The 26,199-nt window shown below is 36.5% G+C and overlaps 6 protein-coding genes across 6 annotated transcripts; all 6 read right to left on the reverse strand.

The window, feature by feature from the left end:
• Positions 1-8,433: 8,433 nt before the first annotated feature.
• Positions 8,434-9,390, reverse strand: LOC140565255 (olfactory receptor 52K1-like). The gene has a single exon (XM_072691095.1). It carries the CDS (start codon positions 9,388-9,390, stop codon positions 8,434-8,436), a length of 957 nt encoding a protein of 318 aa, XP_072547196.1.
• Positions 9,391-11,501: 2,111 nt separating this feature from the next.
• On the reverse strand, positions 11,502-12,455 carry LOC140565226 (olfactory receptor 52K1-like). Its single transcript, XM_072691063.1, has one exon. It carries the CDS (start codon positions 12,453-12,455, stop codon positions 11,502-11,504), a length of 954 nt encoding a protein of 317 aa, XP_072547164.1.
• Positions 12,456-13,616: 1,161 nt separating this feature from the next.
• On the reverse strand, positions 13,617-14,579 carry LOC140565256 (olfactory receptor 52K1-like). Its single transcript, XM_072691096.1, has one exon. The coding sequence runs from the start codon at positions 14,577-14,579 to the stop codon at positions 13,617-13,619; it is 963 nt and encodes a 320-aa protein (XP_072547197.1).
• Positions 14,580-16,576: 1,997 nt separating this feature from the next.
• On the reverse strand, positions 16,577-17,545 carry LOC140565720 (olfactory receptor 52K1-like). Its single transcript, XM_072691765.1, has one exon. The coding sequence runs from the start codon at positions 17,543-17,545 to the stop codon at positions 16,577-16,579; it is 969 nt and encodes a 322-aa protein (XP_072547866.1).
• A 1,537-nt stretch (positions 17,546-19,082) lies between these two features.
• On the reverse strand, positions 19,083-20,033 carry LOC140565227 (olfactory receptor 52K1-like). Its single transcript, XM_072691064.1, has one exon. It carries the CDS (start codon positions 20,031-20,033, stop codon positions 19,083-19,085), a length of 951 nt encoding a protein of 316 aa, XP_072547165.1.
• Positions 20,034-25,031: 4,998 nt separating this feature from the next.
• On the reverse strand, positions 25,032-25,958 carry LOC140565228 (olfactory receptor 52K1-like). Its single transcript, XM_072691065.1, has one exon. The coding sequence runs from the start codon at positions 25,956-25,958 to the stop codon at positions 25,032-25,034; it is 927 nt and encodes a 308-aa protein (XP_072547166.1).
• Positions 25,959-26,199: the final 241 nt, after the last annotated feature.

A 26,199-nucleotide genomic window follows, 5' to 3' on the forward strand; every position in this document is an offset into this window, starting at 1 on the left:
TGCTAACCAGCTTCTCTCTCCTGATTCAGACCAGTTTGTGTTAACAAACATTTGTTTTCAAATGGACGGTTTAACATTTATTGAATTAGTTATTTAAAAGTGCCTGTGAGCAAACTGAACCACACTGCATACTATTTTGAGATGATATGATAGTATGAAAAAATGGACACCACCCAACTGTAGCTGACAACCGCCTAGCAACCACAAAACAACTGAATAGCAACAGCATAGCAAGGACCAAAGACACTATACCAACCACCTAGCAACACCATACCAACCACTGAGTAACCCCATTGGTATACCATAGCAACTGCCTAAGAACCACCCAGCAACAGCCTAGCAACCACTATGCAAAACCATAGCAACCACTAGAGATACTATAGCAACATCAGATCCAGTCAGCAGTACCCCAGCAGTCCCTCCTTCCCTCCTCAGACACACCATCATTACAGATCAGGTCAAAGGTGAGCTGTGGAGACTTCGCAGCAGAACATAAGCTGGCCCACACATAGTGTGCCCAAGGTTGAGGATCCTCTACGTCCTTCACTGGACTCGCTCCTAATTTGGACAAGGGAAATTGCACTGTGAAGCCTTTCATCTCTTCACAGCAGGGGTGGCAGGAGATGAGGACTAAATACCTTTTGGTTTTTTCTTGTTATTTGCAAATGTATATTTACCTATTTACTCTTAGAGCATGTACACATTGTTGTATATTGCATATTGTATTTATAGATCACACTCCCAAGTTTGCCTCCTAGCTCTCCTAACTCCACTTCCCTGAATTCCTCCCTGTCTTCCATGATGGTCACAAGTCTTCAACTGTCCAATCATGAACAGTTCCCACACTGTAAGTCACTGGAATACCTACTACCCTCACCTGTGTCTATCACCTGTGTCTATTCTATCGCAAAATGTATTGCTATTATTTTGCTATTGCTTCCATCTCAGACTCCATCAGAGCTCTCACTCAACAACAGGGTAAGCAGCAAAACCAACTAGCTAAAACGCTAATGACATTAAAGAGATTACTGCTAAGCTACAGCAGCTGAGTTTGTCCAATGCCTCTGCTACGGAGGGAGAAGGCACTGCCGTGGCTGGCCCTGGCACAGTTTAAGGGTAGCCCGTTTACCATTAGTAAGCCAGAAAAGTATAGCGGAACACCCAGTGAATGCAATGGCTTGTCCCAAATTTTTCATCTCACATCTGACTGGAAAGGCACTAGTTTGGGCCACCACTGTGTGGCCTACTGCCTAATTTAACACTTTCGATAGATTTCAATAGATTTTGAGGCGGTTTGATCACCCTAATGAGGTCCGATCACAAGGTGAGCTGCTCTGTCACCTCCGTCACGGTAAAAAGTCTGTGGCTGACTATGCTTTGAAGTTTCGCATGCTGTTGATTCAACTGAACCCATGCAATGTGGTGCTTCTCACCTTTCAATTTAGGACAGGCTGCAATGCTAACATGAAGAACTGTGCCTGTATTGTGGCATTTTGGGTCATATCCTGCATGACTATCGGTTCCGTCCACATAAACCTCAGGCGCCAACCCCTGGAAAGTGCATGGAGGCCACTACACACGCTAATGTAGTGAGGGTTAGATCTTTTTTTTTTTATTAACTGTAAACATAAACTGCCTTAAATCTGTCTCTATATTTTCAGGTTTAATTTATTCATGCACTGGAGGTATCTTTATCCATTACACTTCAGTTAAACAACTCCAACTCCATGTGAAATCCTTGGAAGCCCAGTTAAAAATATCTGGCCAATCCGTTATTGCTTATATCAATGACATTTTGATTTATTCTTCCGATTATGAGAGCCTCGTTCAACATGTTCTATCTGTCCTGGTCCGTTTACTAGAGAACTCGTTACTCATTATGTCATTAGTCAGGGAGGAGTCCTCATGGAGTCCTCATGTCTCTCTTTCTCACACCTAAACAGTCTACAGGACCCTAACCAGTCTGGCTTCAAAGCAGTACACTTGACTGAAACTGCTCACATTGCAGTTACAGAGAAACTCCATGCAGCTCCATGAAGCTTTGGTGTAGTCATGGATGATCAGTTATCATTCTCAAGACATGTTGCAAATGTTACTCTGTCATGCAGATTTCTTCTGTACAACATCTGGAGAATTCGACCTTTCCTCTCTATAGAGGCCGCCAAGGTGCTTGTTCAGTCTCTCGTCACTTCAAGACTTGACTACTGCAACTCTTTTCTGACTGGTCTCCCTCTGTGCACCATCAGGCCTCTGCAACTTATCCAAAATGATGCGTCACGGGTCGTCTTCAACGTTCCTAAATTCAGCCATGTCACTCCACTGCTGCATTCTCTTCACTAGCTTAAGCAATGCTTAAATGTTAGCTTGGTCTCCTGCAGCACAAGCAGCATTTAACCAACTCAAAACTACCTTTACCACTGTTCCCACTTTAAAACAATCTGACCCTACTAAAACCCTAAGTAGTAGAGGTGGATGCCTCTAGCTAGCTTTTGATGAGTGGCATCATTGGCTAGAGGGGGCTTCAGATCCCTTTCTAGTCTTGACAGATCATAAGAATCTAGAATACCTGAGATCTGCTAAGCGTCTTAATCTTCATGAGGCTCGATGGTCTTTGAACATAACACTAAGGCTGATGCTTTGTCCCATGTGTTCCTTTATCTGGTGTACCCTCAGAGGTAGAGACAGACTAATAACCTGGGCCCACTTATCTTTGACTTCAGGTCACCCCGGTGAGACCTGTTCTCACCAGTCAATGGGCAGTAGATACTGGTGGGAATCTATATTTGCAGAGGTTTGTCTCATCATGTACCACTTGCTCCCAATTTCAGACTCTGGCCATACGCCTGGAAAATGCAATGCTGTCAGGTCTTCGTTGTCTCGCTCTCCCCCGAGGCGCTCCCAGGACTCCGCCCCCTGCCCATAGAAGGAGCTAGGACTCCGGAAGCCTACCGTGCACACGCGCAACAGTCAGCTTCCCTCGATTACAGACTCATTCCACCTGTGACTGCGGCTTTAAAATCCACTTACTTACATTGTGTATTGAAAACCTCACTGCCTATGTCTCGTGTTTCTGCTCTTTTTCTCTGGTAATCAGTGTCTTTGTAGCTCTTGTTCATTCCCTACCTGCCTTCCGAAGCACTGCTTTGTAGTTTTCCATTTTTTTTCTGTTTCCCTGTCCCTCTCCTTCTCAGTTTTAGTCACCCAAGCCTGGCTTGTGGTTTTCCGTTGTTGTTTTCACCTGTCTCCTCCTAAGCACTGCTCAGTGGTCTTTGATTTTCCCTGTATTCCCAATCTTCCCAGTATTATTCCCCTATTGTTGTACAAGCTCTTTTCTTCCCAGACCCTGTTCTGTTGTTTTGCCCGGTCCAGGTTTGTGTGTCATTTTAGTTTTGTTTTCGCTGTTTTTCCATAGATTGCTGCGAACACTGTTTGTTCCCTTTTTGTTTACTTTCCTGTTTGTATTCCCAGTGCATTTTTAAATCTTGCTTTGTTACATCTCAAGCCACTTCACTGCAACAACTGTAATTTCTACAGATCAAACTGGTTTTATATCTTTCCAACATTCATTTGTAAACGTTCACCGCCTTCAAAATATATCCATTTGCCTGCATCTGGGAGGATACCAGAAGTGGTTATCTCCCTGGATGCACAAAAAGCCTTTGATAGGGTTGAGAACCCTTTTTGCTTGTCAGTTTATATAAATTTTGATACAAACCCACCTTTATTTAATGGATTAAGCATTTATACTCCTCTCCTAAAGCATCTGTGATTACAAACCCTGTTTTAAGTGTACCACACATTGTTAATATTCTTAGGAGATGATCTGATGCAATTCATACAGTTGGAAAAAATTAAATATTTACTTAGGGGATCCAGGAACAAATTCTTAACTATTTGGGGACCAATTCTGACCTATATAGATAACATTAAATCTATAAAATCTATAACACATTAAACTGTGTATAATACACACAATAACAGAGAAGGTGTCATGGTGTGTGGAGTTTGGAGGTGGAGGCGGTCGTAGATGCAGGTGTTTTTAAAAGGAAACAAAACGAAACAAACAGAACACAAATAAATACAAACAAGGAAACAAACAGAAATTTAACAAAATAAAACAAGCCAAGCTAAACCACTGTGAACCGACGTGCAAGGGGCATGGCTACAGAGGAGGCACAGGTGGGAACACTAATAAACAGGAGGGGCTAGGTCAGACAAAAAACAAACAGCCATGTGCTTGAGATCACATGGTGACACAAAACAGGCATGATAGAACAGGGGCAGGCATGACAGAAGGCGCCCCCAATGCGCAACTCCCAGGGCACATAAATCCAAACCCCCCTTGAGCTGGCAAAATGGGGAGGCCAGAAAAGGCACAGGGCTAACAGAGGGGAACAGACAGGCGATGGAACAGGGACATGGACAAGAAACTGAATTGGGGTTCAGACAAGAGAAGAAGCAGGAGAATGGACACAGGACTGGACTGGAGCCGAAACACTGGGCACAGACAAAGACTGGACAGTAGGCTGGACAATGAGCACAAACAAAGACTGGATAGCTGACACAAATTCCGTCTGGACATGACTGGACATAGGAACAGGAACCAAGACAGTAAGACAGAAGAGGGACAGACATTGAAACAAACACAGAGTTAGGCCCAGGACTGGCAAAAGGCTGAGGTGCAGTCTGAGGGGCCAGCCTGAGAACAGTTCTGGAGGCAGACGCTGTGGTTGACTACATAAAAGTCTGCCTGGGGGCCGGCAAAAAGTCAGAGGCGGACGGGACTGCCGGCAAAGGAGCAGACGACCAGGGGCGGGACAGGAGCAGATGACCAGGAGGGCAGGACAGGAGCAGACAACCAGGGGGACGGCATTGAAGCGGAAGTGGCGGGCACCGCTGGCAGTGGAACAGAAGTGGCACCGGACTGAGCAAAGGTGGCGGGCACAGTCATCACAGGAGCATTTACATTTACGGCATTTAGCAGATGCTTTTATCCAAAGCGACTTACAAAAGCGCTTTGCTATTTACTCGAGAATAACCTTAGCTAGATAAAATAGACTAGATAGATACCTCTAAGCTTAGACACTACTAAACACAAGTCAATAAGACCACCATAATACTCTACTCTTCGTCCAAGTATTCTTGGAAGAGGCGGATCCTCAGTCTGTGTTTGAAGACAGCGAGCGACTCTGCTGTTTGAACACCCAGGGAAAGTTTGTTCCACCACTTTGGTGCCAGGACAAGGAGGAAAGGTGGGTCAAGCCGAGCAGTACTTGAAGCTCAAAGGGAGTAGAAATGGTGGGGAATGCCATTACAGGATGAGAGGCAGCTGGCACTGCAGAGACAGAAGTGGCTGAATAGGGAGCAGACACCTGAACCTGGGCCTTGGGTGCAGACACTGGAACCCTGGGGCGCAGACACTGGAGCCAGGACGGACTTAGGTTCAAGGGGCGAATGCATGAGGAAGTCCAGGTAGTCCCATGAATAATGATCTTCCTGCCATGCATTCCCGCTGCCCAGAGGCTCAAGGCTAACCGCACCAAGTCGTATCGCCCCCACTCCTTGAGGGGACATCCTGTGATGAGGAGGAAACCTGGGGACGGCCTTGAGTAGCAGATGTCTCCTTAACTTCCCACGCATAACAAACAGGAGGAAGAGGGGTCCGCCTTATAGCACAAAGTGCCAAGGGATTACCTGCTACATCCATAATTGAGGTCTTGTCAACTGCCACAAACAAACAGAACCTAAAGAGATACAAAAAAGGGAACAACCCTTACACTGGGACTAAGAAAGGAAACAAACAGAACAATTAAAACAGGCCAGGCCAAACCACTGTGAACCGACTTTGACACAAACACAAACTGACTCGAACATGTACAAGACCAGACAAGGGAATGCTCAAACACAGGGGTACTCATATAGGGGCTAACAAGGGGACGTGGCTACAGAGGAGGCACAGGTGGGTACACTAATGAACAGAAGGGGCTAGGACAGACAAGAAACAGCCATGTGCTTGAGAGCACATAGTCACAAAACAAGGGCAGGCATGGCAGATGGGCCTCTCCTTTTATTTATTCATTTATTACTTTTTTTTACCATATTGAAATGAAAGCCTTTGGATGTTGGGGAGGGGAGGGGTCTGTCATGGGGTACTTTCTGTTGGATAGAGGGAGGTAATTGGGTGTGTGGAGTATAATAATGGGAAAAGGGACTACGATCATAAATGAAGAAAAATGAAAATATCCAATAGTGACTTTACTTCGTTATTTGTGCTGTTCTACATTTCCAAAATAAAAACCATTACAGCAAAAAATCTATATTTGCAACTAACTACTGCTCTTCATTTATACTTTAAGTCTCAAGAACAAAATCTAGTGTCTCCAGTTTGTTTCCATGTATTACACTCGTCATTGCATTTCACAGGATACCTGGGTTGGAATTATATTGTGTATTACTACAGTAGGATCTTTTTCTTTTAAAGGTAGATTTAATTCTTATCATTAGCATATTATGGACCTAATTTTATTGCTACTTCATACCTTGAAATGAACTAGTTCAGGCACTCATCACATAATGCTAGGGTTTATCTTATGTACTTCAGGTTACAGAAATTAAAAGTCTGAGACAATGAGGCCTGTTCACAGCTGACTCAGTGCTTAGCACTGCAGTCTGATTAACCTGCATTTTCAAGTTTAAGATGCAAATCTTAAAGCTTAAGTTAGGTCATAGAACTTGTTAGTATGAGTACATTTTTTAATCAGCATGTTTCAACTGATTCCATGCAAACACATTTGTACGATGACTACAATAAAGTCTAGATACAACAACCAATGCCTTCTGCTCTGCTTTGTAATGCCACATTCCTTGTAATGTACCTTCCTGTTTTTGTCTTTAGCCAGTAGCAGATGCAATACTGCCAATGGAAGTTGCAGAACATACTGCAGAATACCAAAAACACTTTTTCCAGATTTATAAAAAAAAAAATCAGAGAAGATAAATATTTATATTTATGTATTTTAAAGTAAAAAAAAAACTGTCTACCCTGCACAGTACTTAGCAAAACCCTGTGAGTATCACAGCTTATAAACATTTTTGTAGCCAGATGGGAGCCTTTTGGTTCTTGATTGTGAGAATTTCATCCATTCTTCTTGCAAAAGACTTCTAGTTCTGTGAGATTATTGAGTGGTTTTGCATGCATGTCTCTTTTGAGGTCTATCCACATATTTTTAATGATGTTTAGGTCAGAGCACCATGAGGGACCAAGCAAACTATGTAACTGTAGCCTATTATACCTGCCTGACTGTCCTGAGCTATTTAAAATTTGTTAGGTACTTCATTTTTTGGATGACCACTGCTAGGTTATTTGTGGGGCCTAAGAAATGGCTTTTCATTATTATTTAAACACTCAAGTACAATATATGTTCACTTTCTATTCCATAACTGTAGTCGACATGGATATACCCAAATCAAATGTTTACTTTGATGTGTACAAGTAAATTATCCTTTCTGATGTGATCGCACAATAGGCTCTTGTCCAAAGCTTTTTGTGTTAGCAAAGACACACTTCCCCAACTTCCAACTCTCTTAAGAACAGCAAACAATATGATATGTAATGTAATTATGTGATGTAAAAATGTGTTCTGATTATTATTCCATTGAACATTAAGTGTGTTACTGTGCACTAAATGCTTCATGGTATATTTACATATTCTTGTTTTATATAGTGTTATGCATTTACCTATAAGTACACCTATACTAAGCAACATGATCAGGCACTATATGGTATGATACATGCTATGTATTGTTTTTAAAATTGCATTTATAAAGCATTATAAATACATGATGCTATGTATTGTTTTTAAAATTGCATTTATAAAACATTATAAATACATGATTTAGGAAGTGTTACCACATATTACAGTAAAATTGCATAAATCATGGTTATTTCTGTAGTTGTGCCATGTTTTCTGTAGTTCTGCTGTCCATCTTGATATGTACGTTTGTAAAAAAAAAAGTAAGGCATATGATTCAATGTTAAATGTCTGAGTAAATCAATCAAAAATGTATCCAGAAAAATGAGCTAAATATTCACATGCAATTTGTTCTTGAAAGAAAAAAACAAGCATATACTACACGAAATTGGATGTTTTAATTAACTTTAAAAATACATTTTAAACTACAAAAGCAGACTTACTATCCATTAGATAATCCACCTGACTCAGTCACTCTATTCAAATATTTGGAGTTTTCTTGGTGTGACCATTGTAACCTCTAATACAATATAATAAATAAAATAAAATTAATAAATGCATATTCCTTGGAGGTCCAAAGGCATAAAATATCTAAATCACATCCTAAAAAGAAGACATGCAAGTTTTTAAATATGGCCTTTGAAGGACATGTTTAATAAACAATGCTGCAGCACATCACTGATTACTGTGTTGACACTTTTGCATGGTTAAAGAATTTAAGAAAACTGTCTCTTATTTCTTTTGTACGCACTCCATAAATAACTGGGTTGAAACAGCTTGGGAAAAGTGCATACATTGAACTGATAAAAATACGACTGTTGGGAGAAAAATTATTTCTAGTTCTATATGACAAAAAAGCCATCAAGGCAAATACTAAAGTACCAGTGATGACCATTATATGGGTAACACAGGTGTTAATAGCCTTCAAGTGGGACTTTCCTGATTTTATGACAGAAGCAAATATTATTACATAAGATATAGTAATAAACACAACATCTACAGTTGGAATTAGAAAAGCAGCTAAAAGTCCTACTAAGTTGTTAATAGAAATATCTCCACAAGCTAGCTGAACAACTGCCATATGTTCACAAAAACAGTGATCTATCTCATTTTTCATACAATAATGCAATTTTCCAGCCAAAGAGACCATTATAGTAACAAGGATTATATTTCTGATTACTGGCACAATAATAAACTTTAGAAAGTTGGGTATTTGCATATATTTGTGATAATAAAGAGGCCTGCATATAGCAAAGAGTCGATCCAGAGCCATCCACAACAGTAAAGTAGACTGAAATGCACCAACGTAATGAATACAAAACATTTGAATTAAACAGCCCACAAGTGAAATCCAATTCCAGTCAAATAAAAAGCTAAGCAGCATGTTTGGGACAAAAAATATTGGCATACATAGATCCACTACGGCCATTAGACCAATTAATACAAACATAGGAGAGTGCAGAGCTCTCTGAGATACAATCACAAATATGAGAAATGAATTTGAGATGGTAGACAACAAAAACATAAAAAGATAAGGAACAGAGAGAATGAGTCGCCATTCTTTCAAATCATGGAAACCATTCAGTTTAAAAGTTGTGAATGAAATATTCTGCACAGGAAGATACTGCATGTTGCTCATTGTCTTTTTACATTCATCATGTTTTAAAACTATTATGATCGTCACATCAACATTCTTAAGTAATGATTTGATGGTGACTGTTTACTTGAATTACCTACAGCTCTTCTACAAGTCTAGCAATGATTCAGCACATGTGTGGAGTTCCCTTCTTTGTAATGAAACTGAAAAGTAAAACTTGTAGCCTACAGCTAGATTTACTTTTGTTGTCCCACTGATACTGTTTTTATTTCCGACACTTGATACTTGATTAAAGATTGACATATTTTTCGGTCTCTATATACACCATGGTGTTTCTCAGGAGACTAGTTTCATCAGGCTCTTGAGGAAGAAGCCCTGATACAGAATTAAGCACAACACCTGGAAAGGAAACTCGCCAAATTGACAACATGCTGACATCAGACAGATGTCCTTCCACAAACTAAACTGCAGTGTGAAACCAAAACTAACCAGACCAAATGTATATTATTTACAACATGAAAAAAAAAAAAAAAAAAACACACAACAAGCATTGTTTATCTCTAGTTGTTCTTCAAACTGCAGGTTAAGATTCATATGGATTTTAAAACGTCTCCTAAATTCTGACTTGGAGTGCAAGGATTTGTTAGAATAATACGTTTGTGAAGATGATACAAAACTGAAACCTTGAATACAAAGGTATGAAGATTTACCAGCATTTTGTCTGACAACAAACTTAAGTTTATTTTTGTAATGGTTTCTTTCCCTCCTGCCCTCAGAGAGAACAACATATGGACAGGTCATGTACTCTAATGTGCTTGCTCTGGGCTCTTCCCCACACTTGAATGCCAATACCAGCCTCAGTTGAGGCTCATGCCTGGACTAACTGGGTCTCTGTATAAGCCTCTGTCGTTGCTACATTATCGGGGTACCTGGTTTTTAACCCTGTGCACCCCTTTTTTTTAAAGGATATGCTTTCTCTGCCCCTGTTTGGCTTAATGACTGATTTATGGACAAGCTCTAATAAAGCCACTCTGCACTTGCAGCCTGCATCAACTCCTTCATTACAGTTTATACTTTAACATGTTTTACTTTATATATTTTATTTACAGTCATTTGGTCAAGTTATATTCACATATATTGTCAAATCCTATTTTATATAACTTTATAGTATAACTTTAATTATAACATAACTTTATTATAATTATAATATAACTTTAAAGTTAATTTAACTTTAATTATGCAAGTCTACCAGAGAATATAAAGATGAAGAATACCAGTTGTTTGTTATGACAATGAAAGAACATGGTTTGACAGTACTTATTAATAAATTCTTTATTGTTTCTGTAATATCCTGTGTTTATAATGCATGTATTTTTTCCACTTTTTAACAACAGTAGGATGTTGTTACATTTATTGTATAAATTTAACTTCCTACCAACCCTGGTGTCGGTGTTTTGCTGTGTATTTATTTTTTATTTTTTAAAATAATTTATTTTTTATTGTTTTACAGTGAGTGTTAATTTGGGTGCAGTATCTTGAAGAAGCCAAGGGCTTGCACATCACAACTGAGGCATACATATCATCAAACTTATTTTCAAATAGATTTACATTTTCAAATGTAAACATAACAGGCCCCAGAATTAAACTGTCGAGAACATCATCTGATATTGATGAAAAAACATAAAAAGATAACGAACAGAGAGAATGAGTCGCCATTCTTTCAAATCATGGAAACCATTCAGTTTAAAAGTTGTTAAAAGTTAAAAGACCATTGCTCCTAACTGAGGATTTACTTTTCAGCATCTGTGGCCTGAAAAGTAGTGGCATCCAATTTTGGGGCAGCTATACCACAGTCACAGGACTAAAATAGTACACGTTAATGCATGTGTCCTACTACATTGTGTGTGACTTGTACATGGCTTCTAATCAAATTTGAATCAATGCATTCAAACCATTAATCCTGTGAATATTCCTAATGAGTCATAATTCACAAATTAAATTATATCCTTAAAATATTGTAATTCCACAAAATATTAGTTAATTGACTAAAAATAAGAAAACCAATGTAACACATAAAAAAAGAATTAACATAAATATGATCCTCTTTGTGCCTGCAAGTTATTTTAAATCATGAAACAATTTGTATTACTTGATTACTTTGGTAAATATTTGATAAATTTCAGTAAATGTTCTCTTAGTTCTTTTGTTCTTAATCCATAAATAATTGGGTTGAAACAGCTGGAAAAAAGTATGTACATTGTACTGATAAAAATACGACTGTTGGGAGAAAAATTATTTCTTATTCTATATGACAAAAAGGCCATCAAGGCAAATACTAAACTACCAGTGATGACAATTATATGTGTCACACAAGTGTTAACAGCTTTCGAGTGAGACTGCCGCGATTTCATGACGGAAGCAAATATTATTACATAAGATACAGCAATAAATACGAAATCTGCAGTTGGAACTAAAAAAGCAGTTAAGAGTCCAACTAAGTTGTTAATAGAAATATCTCCACATGCAAGCTGGACTAGTGCCATATGCTCACAAAAACAGTGATCTATCTCATTTCTCAGACAATAATGCAATTTCCCTGCCAAACTAACCATTGTAGTGACTAAGATTATATTTCTGATTACTGGCACAATAATGAACTTTAAAAAGCTGGACATTTGCATGCATTTGTGATAATAGAGAGGCCTGCAAATAGCAAAGAACCGATCCAGAGACATCCACAGCAGTAAAGTGGATTGAAATGTACCAACATAATGAATACAAAACATTTGTATTAAACAGCCTACAAGAGAAATACCATTCCAATTAAATAAAAGGTTGAGCAGCATGTTTGGGACAAAAACTATTGGCCAACACAGATCCACAAAGGCCATTAGGCCAATTAATACAAACATGGGGGAGTGCAGAGCTCTCTGGGATATTATCAAAAATATCAGAAATGAGTTTGAGACGGTAGACAGCAAAAACATAAGCAGATAGGGTACAGATAATATGGGGCGCCATTCTTCCAAATCACTGAAACCATTCAGTTTGAAAGATGTAAAAGAAGTATTTTGCACAGGAAGATATTGCATCTTCTGTTCTGTCATTTTACATTCAGCATTTCCATCAAACACTGTTTTATTTTTAAAGCAACAAATTTTTCTATATTTTCACCATGAACTTAAACAGTCCAATTTAGACATAACCTCTACTGTCAGCTAAATACCAACCATTGTATTTATGTTAATTATGTATGTTGATATTTTGTATTCTGACGTTTAACATTTTCTTTGTATAGGTTAAAGACAGAATTAGCTTACATGGCTAGTGACTGGAATGTTCAGAAAGCTGTACTACAGGAAATACCTCTAATGTTTATAGAAGTCTTGCAGTGATTCAGCACTAATTCAGAAATTAAATATTTTCCCCAGACACACATCTACTATTTGGAACACTGGACAATAGGCACTGCAAATCCCTGCTTGCTGTATTCTGACTTGGCATGGATCTTTGTCTTCCTAAAACCTGTCTCAGACCTTATATGTAGGTGTGTCTTAAACCTTATATACACCTTGGTGTTTTCTCAAGAGGTTAATCTCTGGCTACATCTGCCAACTGCAGAATGGTCCCAAGTAAAAACAAAATCACTTATTACTCTGAGACTGTTTAACACATTTTAGCACTGTCTCCAACCCCTGACTTCACAAAAGGTTTACTAAAAGCTTATTGTTAAAAAGACAATATGATAAACTTTACTGAACCTAATATAGATAGCTAATCAGTGATACCTAATATTAGGCAGCCTTAAAAATATAGCAATAATATGGTTTGTTAGGGCTCTTTGCTATGGAACACTGAATAATGAATATGAAAAAGTTGAGTATTCAAATTAATGACAAAAAAGGATGTAATTAAGATCAGATTGACTCTTGCTTCTAACCAAGGCTACAGTTCTGTGGCCTGGGAAGTAGTGACATCCATCCATGGGGCAGTAGTATCACGGTCACATGAGTGAATGTCCTACAGTTCATGAATGCATTTGTGACCTACTACATTACAGTTTTGGCAGAAGCTGGTATGTGGCTTGTGGATGGCTTTCGGATGGCTTGCTTCAAACTATTAATTCTGTAAATGCCCCTGACGAGACTTCATTCACAAATTTAGATTGTCTTTACAATATCAGCATTCTAGAAAATATTACAAAATGAATACATTCTCACTTTAAATATATATATACAATTTATTCAATAACAATACTACAGTTAATATTACTGTGGCAAAACCTTTCCATGGTTTATGAATTTTAACAAATGTTCTCTTAGTTCTTTTGTTCTTAATCCATAGATAATTGGGTTAAAACAGCTTGCAAAAAGTATGTACATTGTACTGATAAAAATACGACTGTTGGGAGAAAAATTATTTCTTATTCTATATGACAAAAAGGCCATCAAGGCAAATACTAAACTACCAGTGATGACAATTATATGTGTCACACAAGTGTTAATAGCTTTTGAGTGAGATCTTCCTGATTTCATGACAGAAGCAAATATTATGACATAAGATACAGTAATAAATATGAAATCTACAGTTGGTACTAGAAGAGCAGTTAAGAGTCCAACTAAGTTGTTAATAGAAATATCTCCACATGCGAGCTGGACTAGTGCCATATGCTCACAAAAACAGTGATCTATCTCATTTCTCAGACAATAATGCAATTTCCCTGCCAAACTAACCATTGTAGTGACTAAGATTATATTTCTGATTACTGGCACAATAATGAACTTTAAAAAGCTGGACATTTGCATGCATTTGTGATAATAAAGAGGCCTGCAAATAGCAAAAAAACGATCCAGAGACATCCACAGCAGTAAAGTGGATTGAAACGCACCAACATAATGAATACAAAACATTTGTATTAAACATCCTACAAGAGAAATATCATCCCACTCAAATAAAAAGTTAAGCAGCATGTTTGGGACAAAAACTATTGGCAAAAACAGATCCACAAAGGCCATTAGGCCAATTAAAACAAACATTGGAGAGTGCAGAGATCTCTGGGATATAACTAAAAATATCAAAAATGAGTTTGAGATGGTAGACAGCAAAAACATAAGCAGATAGGGTACAGATAATATGGGGCGCCATTCTTCCAAATTATAGAAACCATTTAGTTTGAAAGTTTTGAATGAAATGTTCTGTAAAGGAAGATCTTGTATGCTGCTTACAATCATCTTATTTTTTGTTTTACTCTCCGTTTGTACTGTTAATAACTATACTCCAGTTTATGCACAACCTCTATCTTTTTCTTCCCAACACTTGATGAAAGCTTGACATGTGTCTCAGACTTTATATACACCTTGGTGTTTTCTCAGGAGGCTAATGTCTGACTACAGCCACCTTCCGCAGTAAAGTAATTGAGAATAATGAAACAGGACGTGTAGCATACTTCAGCACTGTCTGCTTTGTCAACCAGGCTTTATAAAAATATTAAAAAGATAATAATTCCAACTTTACTGAGCCTAAAAGAGTTAGCCAATCAGTGATACTTGATACTACAAATCCTTAAAAACACAAGCTTGTTTTATGCTCTATGCTATAAAACACTGGACAATGAACATGTAAAGGTTGAGTACATTCAATCAAATATCAAAAAAAAAAAAAAAAAAAAAACAGCACAAAAATGAAAAGGAGTGGTTGTGATTGCACCAACTGCAAAGAAGACTGATGGAAAATGTTTTATATTTTGAGGGGATTGCATCCCTTTGAGAAGAAAAAATAAATAAATAAAAAGAAAAAATAGGAAAACAAACACACACATCTGACTCTGAAACTGAAACTTGTATCGTTTAGTCAACAAGAATTTACAAACAGTATGAAATCTATGTTGATTACAGCAGTTGACTAATGTTGCATTCTAGTGACTGGCAATGTTTATAAAAATAAAAAGGAAAGCCTTCTATAGATGTGGCATCAAACATATATCAACATGGCTGCATGCATTTTAAAGAAGCCAGTTTAAACGGGATGAACTATTAGTTTTCACATTAAGTAAATAAACAGTAATCTTATTTTAGATCTCAATCTCAATTTTATTTATTGTTTTATAATTGTTATTTTTGTTTTAGAAATAAAATATAAATAAACTTCAGTATTTATATTTGTCTTAGAACAAGTATTAGGTCTTTAGACTTTTAGCTGAATATATCTTTAAAACAACATTATGCAGCAATTTTACCTTAAAATAACATCTTAAATGCCCTGGTGATAATACATTGGCTATATTTATATGCAAAGATATTCTCCAATCTAAATTAAGACTGAGCTGGTTACAATGTCTGATGAAAATCTCATTTATATGCATTCAGCACGTGTGGGTTGAGTAAAATGTAATGCACACGTTACCATGACAATGAGCAGCACTTAAGTCCAGTCTTGTATCTCATCCCCTCAGAACATACCGTAAGTTCCCCTATTCCATTAATAATGCGTTTACCCACCTCAAACAATCAGACTGTAATTGGAATGGCCTCAATTATACTAGTCTATTCCGATTGAGATTAGTCAGATTATTATCAAACTGTCAGGCTGAATGCAAACGTAGCTATTGATTTGTAATAGGGAGAATGGCTTCTTTGTCATTCCCATTTCAGGCCAGAACACCGGCTTCTACACTACGTAACTTTACATATCTGTAAGATTAAAGCCACGTTCACAATGTCTTAGGCATTCATCTTTAATAAAGATGCTGTTTGCTGTTCTGCATTGATCTGTGCAGAGATTTGTGGCACACAGTCACATTGTGCAGTGGCAAAGGTACAGCACATCACACTGGTGGATTATCACGTGACTTATCTTTGTTTGCTGAGAGTCAAAAGTCTACTTATTTCCTACTGCTCAGTTTAAAATCTGCATAACAGGCTGCATTCAGTAAGGACACTGTTCATGTCTTTATTTTGGGAGAAAATGTTGTCGAGAGCTCTCTATTTTTAGGCTTCATTCATAAACTGACTTAATACAGGAAATATTAAAGTATTATCAAATCTAACACAAATTTTAAGTATTCTTGAACAGTGACACACATGCAAAAGGCCAAAGGTGTTTCCATTTGTTATATGAATACAATATTTGTAATGATTCTATATTACACACACAAACAAAATAATTAAAAGATTGGTTCTGTCAAATATATTATTTATAGAGTAACATTGTTAAAGAACAATCATATAACCTAGATTCCAGGGTTACAGAGATGGGATTTCACATGGTCCATGAATTTTAAAAACTGTTCCCTAATTTCTTTTGTTCTTACTCCATAAATAATTGGATTAAAACAGCTTGGAAAAAGTAAATACATTGTACTTAGAAAGACACGGCTGCTAGGAGATATGTTATTTCTTATTCTGTATGACATAAAGGCAATCAAGGCAAACGTTAAACTTACTGTCATGACAATTATATGAGTAATGCAAGTGTTAATAGCCTTCAAGTGAGACTTCCCTGATTTCAGGATAGAAACAAACAGTATTACATAAGATAGAGTAATAAATACAAAATCTGCTGTTGGTATCAGAAAGGCAGTTAACAGTCCTAACAAGTTGTTAATTGAAATGTCACCACATGCTAGCTGAACAAGTGCCATATGTTCACAAAAACAATGATCCATTTCTTCCACACAGAAAGGCAGTTTTCCAGCCCAAGAGACCATTGTGATATTTAAAAGTCCATTTCTGATAAGTGGCACAATAATGAACTTAAAGAAGTTAGGGATTTCCATATATTTGTGGTAAGAAAGTGGTCTGCATATAGCAAAGAACCGATCCAGAGCCATCCACACTAGTAAAGTAGATTGAAATGCACCAACATAATGAATACAAAACATCTGTATTAAGCAGCCAACAAGAGAAATCCAGTTCCAGTCAAATAAAAAGTTTAGCAGCATATTTGGTACAATGAATATTGGCAAACACAGGTCCACCACAGCCATTAGACCAATTAGTATACACATTGGAGAATGTAGGTTTCTTTGAGATGCAATTAAGTATATGAGAATGGAATTTGAGGTGGTAGATAATAAAAACATAAGGAAATAGGGAATGGAAAGTATAGGCCTCCATTCTCCTAAATCATGAAAACCATTTAGTTTGAAAGTAGTGAATGAAATATTTTGCACAGAAAAGCTCTGAATGCTGCTCAGCATTTTCAAATATATTTAAAAAAATGCTCACTATGACAACCAACAGCAAAGGAGGCACAAAAATAACAAAAGAATACACTTCTCTGTTGTCTAACAATTGTAGATCTATATTTACCTACTACTACCCATTTAAATATAACATTATGTTATTAACTTGCACAATTCATAACTATTGAAGTCATGAGAATGTCCTTACGTAGAGAGTAAACTACAAGTATTGATATTCATTATTAAAAAAGAATTTCTCTTTGCTGACTAATCTCATGCCCTGTGCCCCTCAATTTGTTGACTACTCAACTGAGTGATCTGGTAAAGAAAGTTATTTGATGCAAAATTTGTTTGTACTATAATTCTGGTATACGTTGAATGCAGAAATTACCAATATCTAAGTACTTTTGAGCAATGAGAAACAATATTTGCCAGTCACACAGTCACTAATCTTTTTTGTGACATTATCTTTGTCATTGCTTTGTCACTGTTGTTATATAAACCTCAGTTATCCCATGAGGCCATTTTCCAATTCTACAGCCTTCAGGGAAACCACATTAAAGCTCTCATAAAGAGAGATCCTTTACTACATTTCTAACATGATACTGATGTCTACTAAATTATTCATCTATAATACCCTTTATTTTGCTACCTTTTAATAGCCACACATTCAAGTAAGAAATAAACATACACTTTCATTTTTTGAAAGTAATTTAACAATTACAACCTAAAACAGTTAATTGTCAGTAATTCACATTTAAAAAGGTATACCTCACACTATCATGAATCTGTCACAGATCTGTCAGACTTGCTATTTTAGCATTAGTTAGTATTCAATGTTGCAGTGTGGAGTAACGAGCAACTTTGAACATGGCATGAAAGTTGGTGTTAGCAAAGAATCAGAAGAACTGCCTGCAGTCACCCAGCAGCCTGTGGCCCAAGTTACATTACATCCAGTTCTTAGCTAGACAGAATGGCTAAGGGCTTCCCATTCTGGCTAATGCTACTCTAGATTAAACCAAACTCTAAAGAACACAATCAGAGATCACCTGTTTAGAGCAGACAGTGAATTAAACACTGGACCTTGAAGCCCCACCATCATTGTAACAGAGTCTTTTCCTGCCAGTGCACCCCACCAGGAGCACAAAGTGCAATAAATCTGGTGGGTCACTGAACAGCTATCGAACAATTCCACCTTCCATCTGTCAAATGACTCAGGACAGCATGTTAGCTGCTTCTGGAAAGTGCCAACACTCGCTGTCACAGACCTGGCAAATGGCACAACAGTAGTAGACAGTGGTGGTGATGGCTGTTACACAGAAAAAAATAAATGTTTTTTTTTACAGAAATAGCATAGAAGTTACAGTAGCTGAGAATTAAAAAGCTTACTCCTGGAAGTGTATAAAATGTAAGTAGTCATTTTGCAGAACACAGGAATGTGCTATCTAAAAAGATTGTCAGATAGAACAAGAAAGTGTGAAAACTGATAACGTTAAACTGTTAGACCTAAATACATAACGCATCACTACATAATGCTTCATTCTGCATTATTCTAGAATTGTGGTAAAACCTTTATTCGATTCATAAATTTCAGAAATTGTTCTCTTATTTCTTTTGTTCTTACTCCATAAATAATTGGGTTGAAACAGCTAGGAAAAAGTAAGTACATTGTACTCAGAAAAACACGAATATTGGAAGAGAAATTATTTCTTATTCTGTAAGACAAGAAGGCAATCAAAGCGAAAGTTAAAGTAACGGCCATGACAATTGTGTGTGTAACACAAGTATTAATAGCCTTTAAGTGAGACTTCCCGGATTTTAGGACAGATGCAAGAATTACAAAATAAGACAAAGTAAAGAAAATGAAATCTACAGTTGGTATTAGAAAAGCAGCTACAAGTCCTACTATGTTGTTCATAGAAATGTCTCCACATGCCAGTTGGACCACTGCCATATGTTCACAAAAACAGTGATCAATCTCATTTGTTGCACAGAAAGACAATTTTCCAGCCAAAGACACAATTGTAACAATCAAGATTATATTTCTGATGAGTGGCACAATAATGTATTTTAGAAGGTTGGGCATTTGCATATATTTGTGATAATAAAGAGGTCTGCATATAGCAAAGAACCGATCTACAGCCATCCAAGCAAGCAAAGTAGACTGAAATGTACCAAAATAATGAATAAAAAACATCTGTATTAAACAGCCCAAAAGAGAAATCCCTTTCCAGTTAAATAAGAAACTGAGTAGCATATTTGGTACAAAAAATATTGGTAAACACAGGTCCACTACCGCCATTAGACCAATAAGTATACACATAGGAGAGTGCAGAGCTCTTTGAGATATAATTAAATATAAGAGAACTGAATTTGAGGTGGTAGACAATAAAAGCATAAGAAAATAGGGAATGAACAGGAAAGGCCTCCATTCTCCTAAATCATGGAAACCATTGAATTTTAAAGTTACAAATGAAAAATTGTGTATAGGAAGATCTTGCATGCTGCTCAATGCCTTGGCACGTTTAGTTCATATATATATTACAAAGCTGGCTTTAGGCTGAACCAAACAACTAAACAAGATTTGTAATCTACTTCTATCAGTAATTTAAAAATGTCAATGTATTTTAGTTAAGATTGACACAGATTGACACAAATCAATCTATAGCTATTGTTAACCACACACATTGGGGGGGGGGGGGACAAAATCCTGCTGAGTGTACAAATGTTTCATGCTTTTTAAACATTGAATATGTTTAACAGCTAAATATACTGCAAAGTTGAGTGAAAAAAAAACACAACTTGAGAAATCACTCCAATAGTGCCGTTGCTTAGTGTGTCTCCTCTCTGATCTTGCTAACACTTAATCAAAGCTTGATGTGTCCCTGTCTATATATGTAACTTGTTGCGTTCTCATGAGAATATCGTCACTGTCCAATGAAAAACATGACCACATCTCCAAAATGGTCACTTTATAGGAGAAGGCAAAAACATTCTTAACTCTGAATGTAAGTTAATGTAAAATAAGAGTTTATTCCGGCATTTCTAGTGGTCTATTCATCCAGAAGCACTTACACAGTGTACATAATGACGAAAACTAAAAAGGGACATGCACAGCAGCGATATGCTGTATTACCATTCTTGAATACAGTGATATGAAAAAAGCCTTGTTAATTTCCACTCCACTTCTATATCCCATGTGTAATTCATTACCATAACAGCAGACCACTGTATTTTCTGATGTTTCTATGTAAAGAGACATACAATAGAGTTTAACTGTGCATGGGTCTACAAGAACAAATTCTGAAATTTTGTTAAGCAATTTTTATTATTTTTACAAGCAAAAAAATTTCATTTTAGGGCACTTCTGAAATTTGCACCCTTCAATACTGCAGTGGATTTTAAATTTAGACCTGGATATCATCTCATCTCTGAAAGACCTAACAGCAAAGGCAATCTTGGCTGGAACCAACAGAAACTGGTAAACCATGAATAGCCCAAAACGCTTTGTAAAGAAATTATTGAAACATTGTGGGTCCCCAAACAAGACAAATGAAAAATACAATAAAACCAAGGGCTATCTTCTATCTTCAGGCCTTATATTGAAGAACTGCCAAAGTTTCCCAACCAGTATTCTTTAACTCAGAATAGTTTGTCAGCTTAGGAGAATACCCACCATCACCACCCCTGAATCCTGCCACACCAGCAGACAAATAGACAGAAGACTATTGTCCAGTATAATAGTTCTCTGTCTATGCTAAAAAGCATGTGACAAGAAGTCAAAGGGACTAAAGTTGCAACATATGTCTTCAGTTCGGTTTGTTTTAGAACAAATAAAACAATATTTGCATCTGCAACCTTTTTTCTGTGTCCTTCCTTGGGTGACCAGTGTGCCATACTGATCCTGGCTGAGGTTTTCTATAGCCACTAGAGATTTAATCTCTTTGAGACCTTTTCTCAGGTTCTGATGCCCCTGATCCATGACCAGGACTTGTAGTATGGTATGTAGTTTGCTGGTACTTGTGGGATACTATGATTCCTAAAGCACCTCTGTACCAAGTACCTATTCAGATGTGACAGAGATAGAGGCTTTATAAAAAGGACAGATAAGTGTAAAGGGGCTTGTTGAACATGTCAGAATTCAACCAGACCCACACATAGATGCTTCAGAGACATGCCTTGCAGGTGGTCATTTTTACAGAAACACCTTAAATGTACCCCAGAGCAAAAGGTTGACAGTCATATAAAACAGGCCTACCAGCAACCCTAACAAAACTCTCTCTGTTTAATCAGAAGTGGATGGATTTGTAAAAGAAATCACAGACTACAGAAGTGGATAGAAGCTGACTAGAACCAAGGCAACATCAATAGTCAGTGTCGCGTGCATGTATGTAGGTTTTGTATTCTTGTGTTTGTGTGTCTGTTTTCCTTTTTTCTTTTTCTGGCTCGCTCTCCACAGGTGTACCTGCTTAGCCACATGAACCACATAAGAACCATCATAATACTGGTCATGGTTTGGTGGAAGTCACATTTTTATTTATATATAACAATATACATAACACTAATGTTTCTTGAATAGAAGTTTAAACCTTCTATGAAAAAAAACTTGACTTAATGTGGAGCTAGACCTTCTGTCCAGTGGTCTTGGTGCTGTAACAGCAAAAGCATGGTTGCTTTAGCTATGGCAAAGCCTTGAACAAATGAACCTTTAGACAGAACTCTATCATATGGCAAGTAAGTGGAGAGAGGCTAAAACTCAGTACTGGAGTAGTCTTGCAGCAACAAATCTGCCAAAATGCAAAAAACATGCAAATAGACCACTGCATTAATCCAAATAAAATTGCAGGTGCTGAAAAAAGCTACCTTTGAGGAGTTTATTTGAAAGATGTGGGTGTTATGATTTTATTTGCAGTACACAACGTTGCAAAGGGATCATGTGTTTAGGTGTTAGTTTTTTGTTTGTTTTTTTAATGTTTAGTCTTTCTCAGGCAAAACCTGTCTGCCAGAAACTAAAAACAGAATTTTAAATAAAATAAAAATAACGGATCATGTGTATACAAGTAAGCTTAATACTCAGGCGGTCTTTTTTAAATATAAAGTCAATCACCTAGTTTTGCAGCTGCCTCCAAGCAAGTTTTATGCATTTTCAGTATCAATGAAAATAGACTTAACCTTTATTGGAAACTGTCAGAATATCAAATTTTATACAAGAGTTCACAATACAGGAGTATAGTGCAGAGCCCCTGGGAATGGGAATTCACCAGACTCTAAAGACATATATCACTTGGATGGTTTAAGGCCTTGGGGCTCAGCAAACCTTAACACATTGCATGGTTTTGACTTACCAGTACAAAACAAAGAAATGGTTCAACAGGTGGTTCATCTGGTTTATGCCTGGGTTAATGAACAGCTGGGACCCACCCCTTCCATCTGTCAGAAGACTCAAGGTGGCATGTGAACCGCTTTAGAAAAGCCACAACACCTGCGGTCATAGATATTAAGACAGACTCTATTAAGGTGATGTCAACTTTCCAGTTGAGTAGTTGCCAGTACCAGTGGTCTCAGAGGAACAATCAAAAACAGTCAAGCCTTCTGAACAGCTGGACATCTGCAAACCAGTCTCAGAGATCATCTGACTCACTTTTGATTGCTGAGAAACCAGGCAATGTGGTTAAGTATAAGACTATTTTTTGTTTTGCTTTCCACATATGTTAATGTTCAGACTGACGCACTGTTTTTTCCTGTGGCTTTAACAACAATTTTACAATGTTATCTACTTTAGTCAGCATTTAAAATGTAATACACTTTACAGTTATGTCGCTCATGTTAGGTCATGTAAGGAGTTCAAATACAAGAAAGTCAGCAAAATGCTTCTTAGCAGTGGTTACTCAAAATACTAAAAAAATACTCTATATGTTGTTAAATAAATGATTTATAAAAACACAAAGGGTGACTTTCATTGTGGGGTATGATATAAATAAATAAAGACAATTGTTGCAAATATCATGAATCGATTTTGTGATTTGTAGTGATGCAGACTTTACCAACACTGCAAAAATCATCACGTTGAACTTAAAAACATAAGTTCAAAATTGCTATTTGCTTTAACTCATGACAACTTCTGCTTTGAATTCCCTCTGCAAGTGGATTTGACCATATACAACATGCAAACTTAACACTGCATGTTTACAATGTGGATGATTTTAAACATTTTAAAGGAAGTCTTTACTTCTCAAGTTAAATTATGTAAAATGTTTAGTGTTCTAAAGAATTAATTATAGTTAAAAAAACAAACATAGCTTACAAGACCAACCACAGTGATGGTGAGTAAGGGGTGAAAGACATGCCCAGTATGCAAATAGAGGGTGACAGGATACAATGGAAACGGTGTGTTTTTTACTCAAAGGTTGTATTGCACACACCCACTATATAGTACTGCACCAGTACAGCTGAGTTACTGGACTTGTTGAGAAATATGAATATCAATATGATAAATGACGAAATGCAACATCAGTGCAGATTGTTAAAAAGTTTTTTGTTAAGCTTATATGGGCCAATTACTATCCAATTAGCAATGGCAACCAACTACAATCAAGTATTATAATTTGATTCACTTCAAAGATCTGGAAAAGAACCTAACTCAAAATGGGTATAACAGCAAGTGTGTTATATGTATCCAGTTTTAAGTCATAACTATGTCAGGTTTATTTCACTTCAAATTTCCCCTTCATTAAACAAGTTTACAAATGGCTGATTACTAAAACTCTGGTTAAAATCACAAAACTAGCTTTGATGAGTTAAGGTAAATGAAGAAAGAATGTTATAACTTCTTAAAAATTTACTTTTTAAGTTTTTAAAAGTAAAATGTAACTTTTGTTGTACCTTTGAGGATGAGGTTACACACCATTCTTTGCAGTTTCAGTTTCTGCTGGCTATTAAACCAAACTGCCTTCTTTTGTAGGTTGTATGTAATATTTCTGGGCCTTTTACTTCATATACACATACAGTTTATGACTACAAACATATCTGTATTCATGAGATACTACATCTTTTCCAGATTCAAATCCAGCTTTTGACAGGCTTCTGTGATTATTGACATCAGTGTTTACATCAAAGACTGAGAGGCTGTTGTGAACGCACATGTATTTTATAATTATAGAAATAAATAAATACTATACAACAATAATAACAATAATAATAATAAAAACAATAATATGAATGAATGAAGATGGCCATTTTAATTGAGGTTCATATTTATTATTGTGTAGACTTGCTTTTCTAAATTGAATAAATAAAAGCTTGTATCAAGTGTATGTTCTACAGACCTTATGTCCAACTATATTTCCGAATTTAGAATTTTCTTCCTTGTTGAATAATATAAATGAAAGAAATTTTATTCATATTTTACATATGTTTCAAATTCACAGAATCATCATTAATAATGTACTTACATGACAATGTTTCATTCTGCATAATTCTAGCATTGTGGTAAAATTTTTATTCAATTAATAAATTTCAGAAACTGTTCTCTTATTTCTTTTGTTCTTACTCCATAAATAATTGGGTTGAAACAGCTAGGAAAAAGGAGGTACATTGTACTCAGAAAAACACGACTATTGGTAGAAAAATTATTTCTTATTCTGTAAGACATGAATGCAATCAATGCAAAAATTAAGGCCCCTGCCATGACAATTAAATGTGTAATACAAGTGTTAATAGCTTTTAAATGTGACTTCCCAGATTTTAATACATATGCAAGTATTACAAAATAAGATATAGTGAAGAAAACATCATCTGCAGTGGGTATTAGAAATATAGTTGTAAGACCTACTATGTTGTTAATAGAAATATCTCCACATGCCAGCTGAACCAAAGTCATGTGTTCACAAAAACAATGATCCATTTCATTTTTCATACAAAACTGCAATTTTCCTGCCAGAGAAACCATTGTAGTAATCAAGATTACATTTCTGATTACTGGCACAATAACATATTTCAGAAAGTAGGGTATTTGCATATACTTGTGATAATAAAGAGGCCTGCATATAGCAAAGAACCGATCCAGAGCCATCCACACCAGTAAGGTAGACTGAAATGTACCAAAATAATGAATACAAAACATCTGAATTAAACAGCCCACAAGCGAAATCCCATTCCAGTTGAACAAGAAGCTTAGCAGCATGTTCGGTACAAAGAATATTGGCAAACACAGATCCACAAAAGCCATTAAAGCGATTAGTATACACATAGGAGAATGCAGAGTAACCTGAGAGGCAATTAGGTATATGAGAACAGAGTTGGAAACGGTAGACAGTAAAAACATAAGAAAATAGGGAATGAACAGAAAAGGCCTCCATTCTCCCAAATCACTGAAACCATTCAGTTTGAATGTTACAAATGAAACATTTTGTACAGAAATATCTTGCATGTTGATAAATGTTTAAAACTAAAGATATGCAGTATACATACACTAAAGTAAAGTGGCAACAAGATTTGAAATATATCCCTATTAGCAATTGCAAATGATAGATTACTGATTTTACTGAAATTACTGACAATTTGTGAACAATTGTAACAGTAGCTGTTAACACCTGCACTATAGATATAATTTCTTAACTGGTTATATATTTTAAAATGTACTGCTTTAGTATCACAACAATGTTTGTGAA

This window comes from Salminus brasiliensis, chromosome 11 (genome assembly GCF_030463535.1).
Source record: "Salminus brasiliensis chromosome 11, fSalBra1.hap2, whole genome shotgun sequence".
NCBI lineage: Eukaryota > Metazoa > Chordata > Actinopteri > Characiformes > Bryconidae > Salminus > Salminus brasiliensis.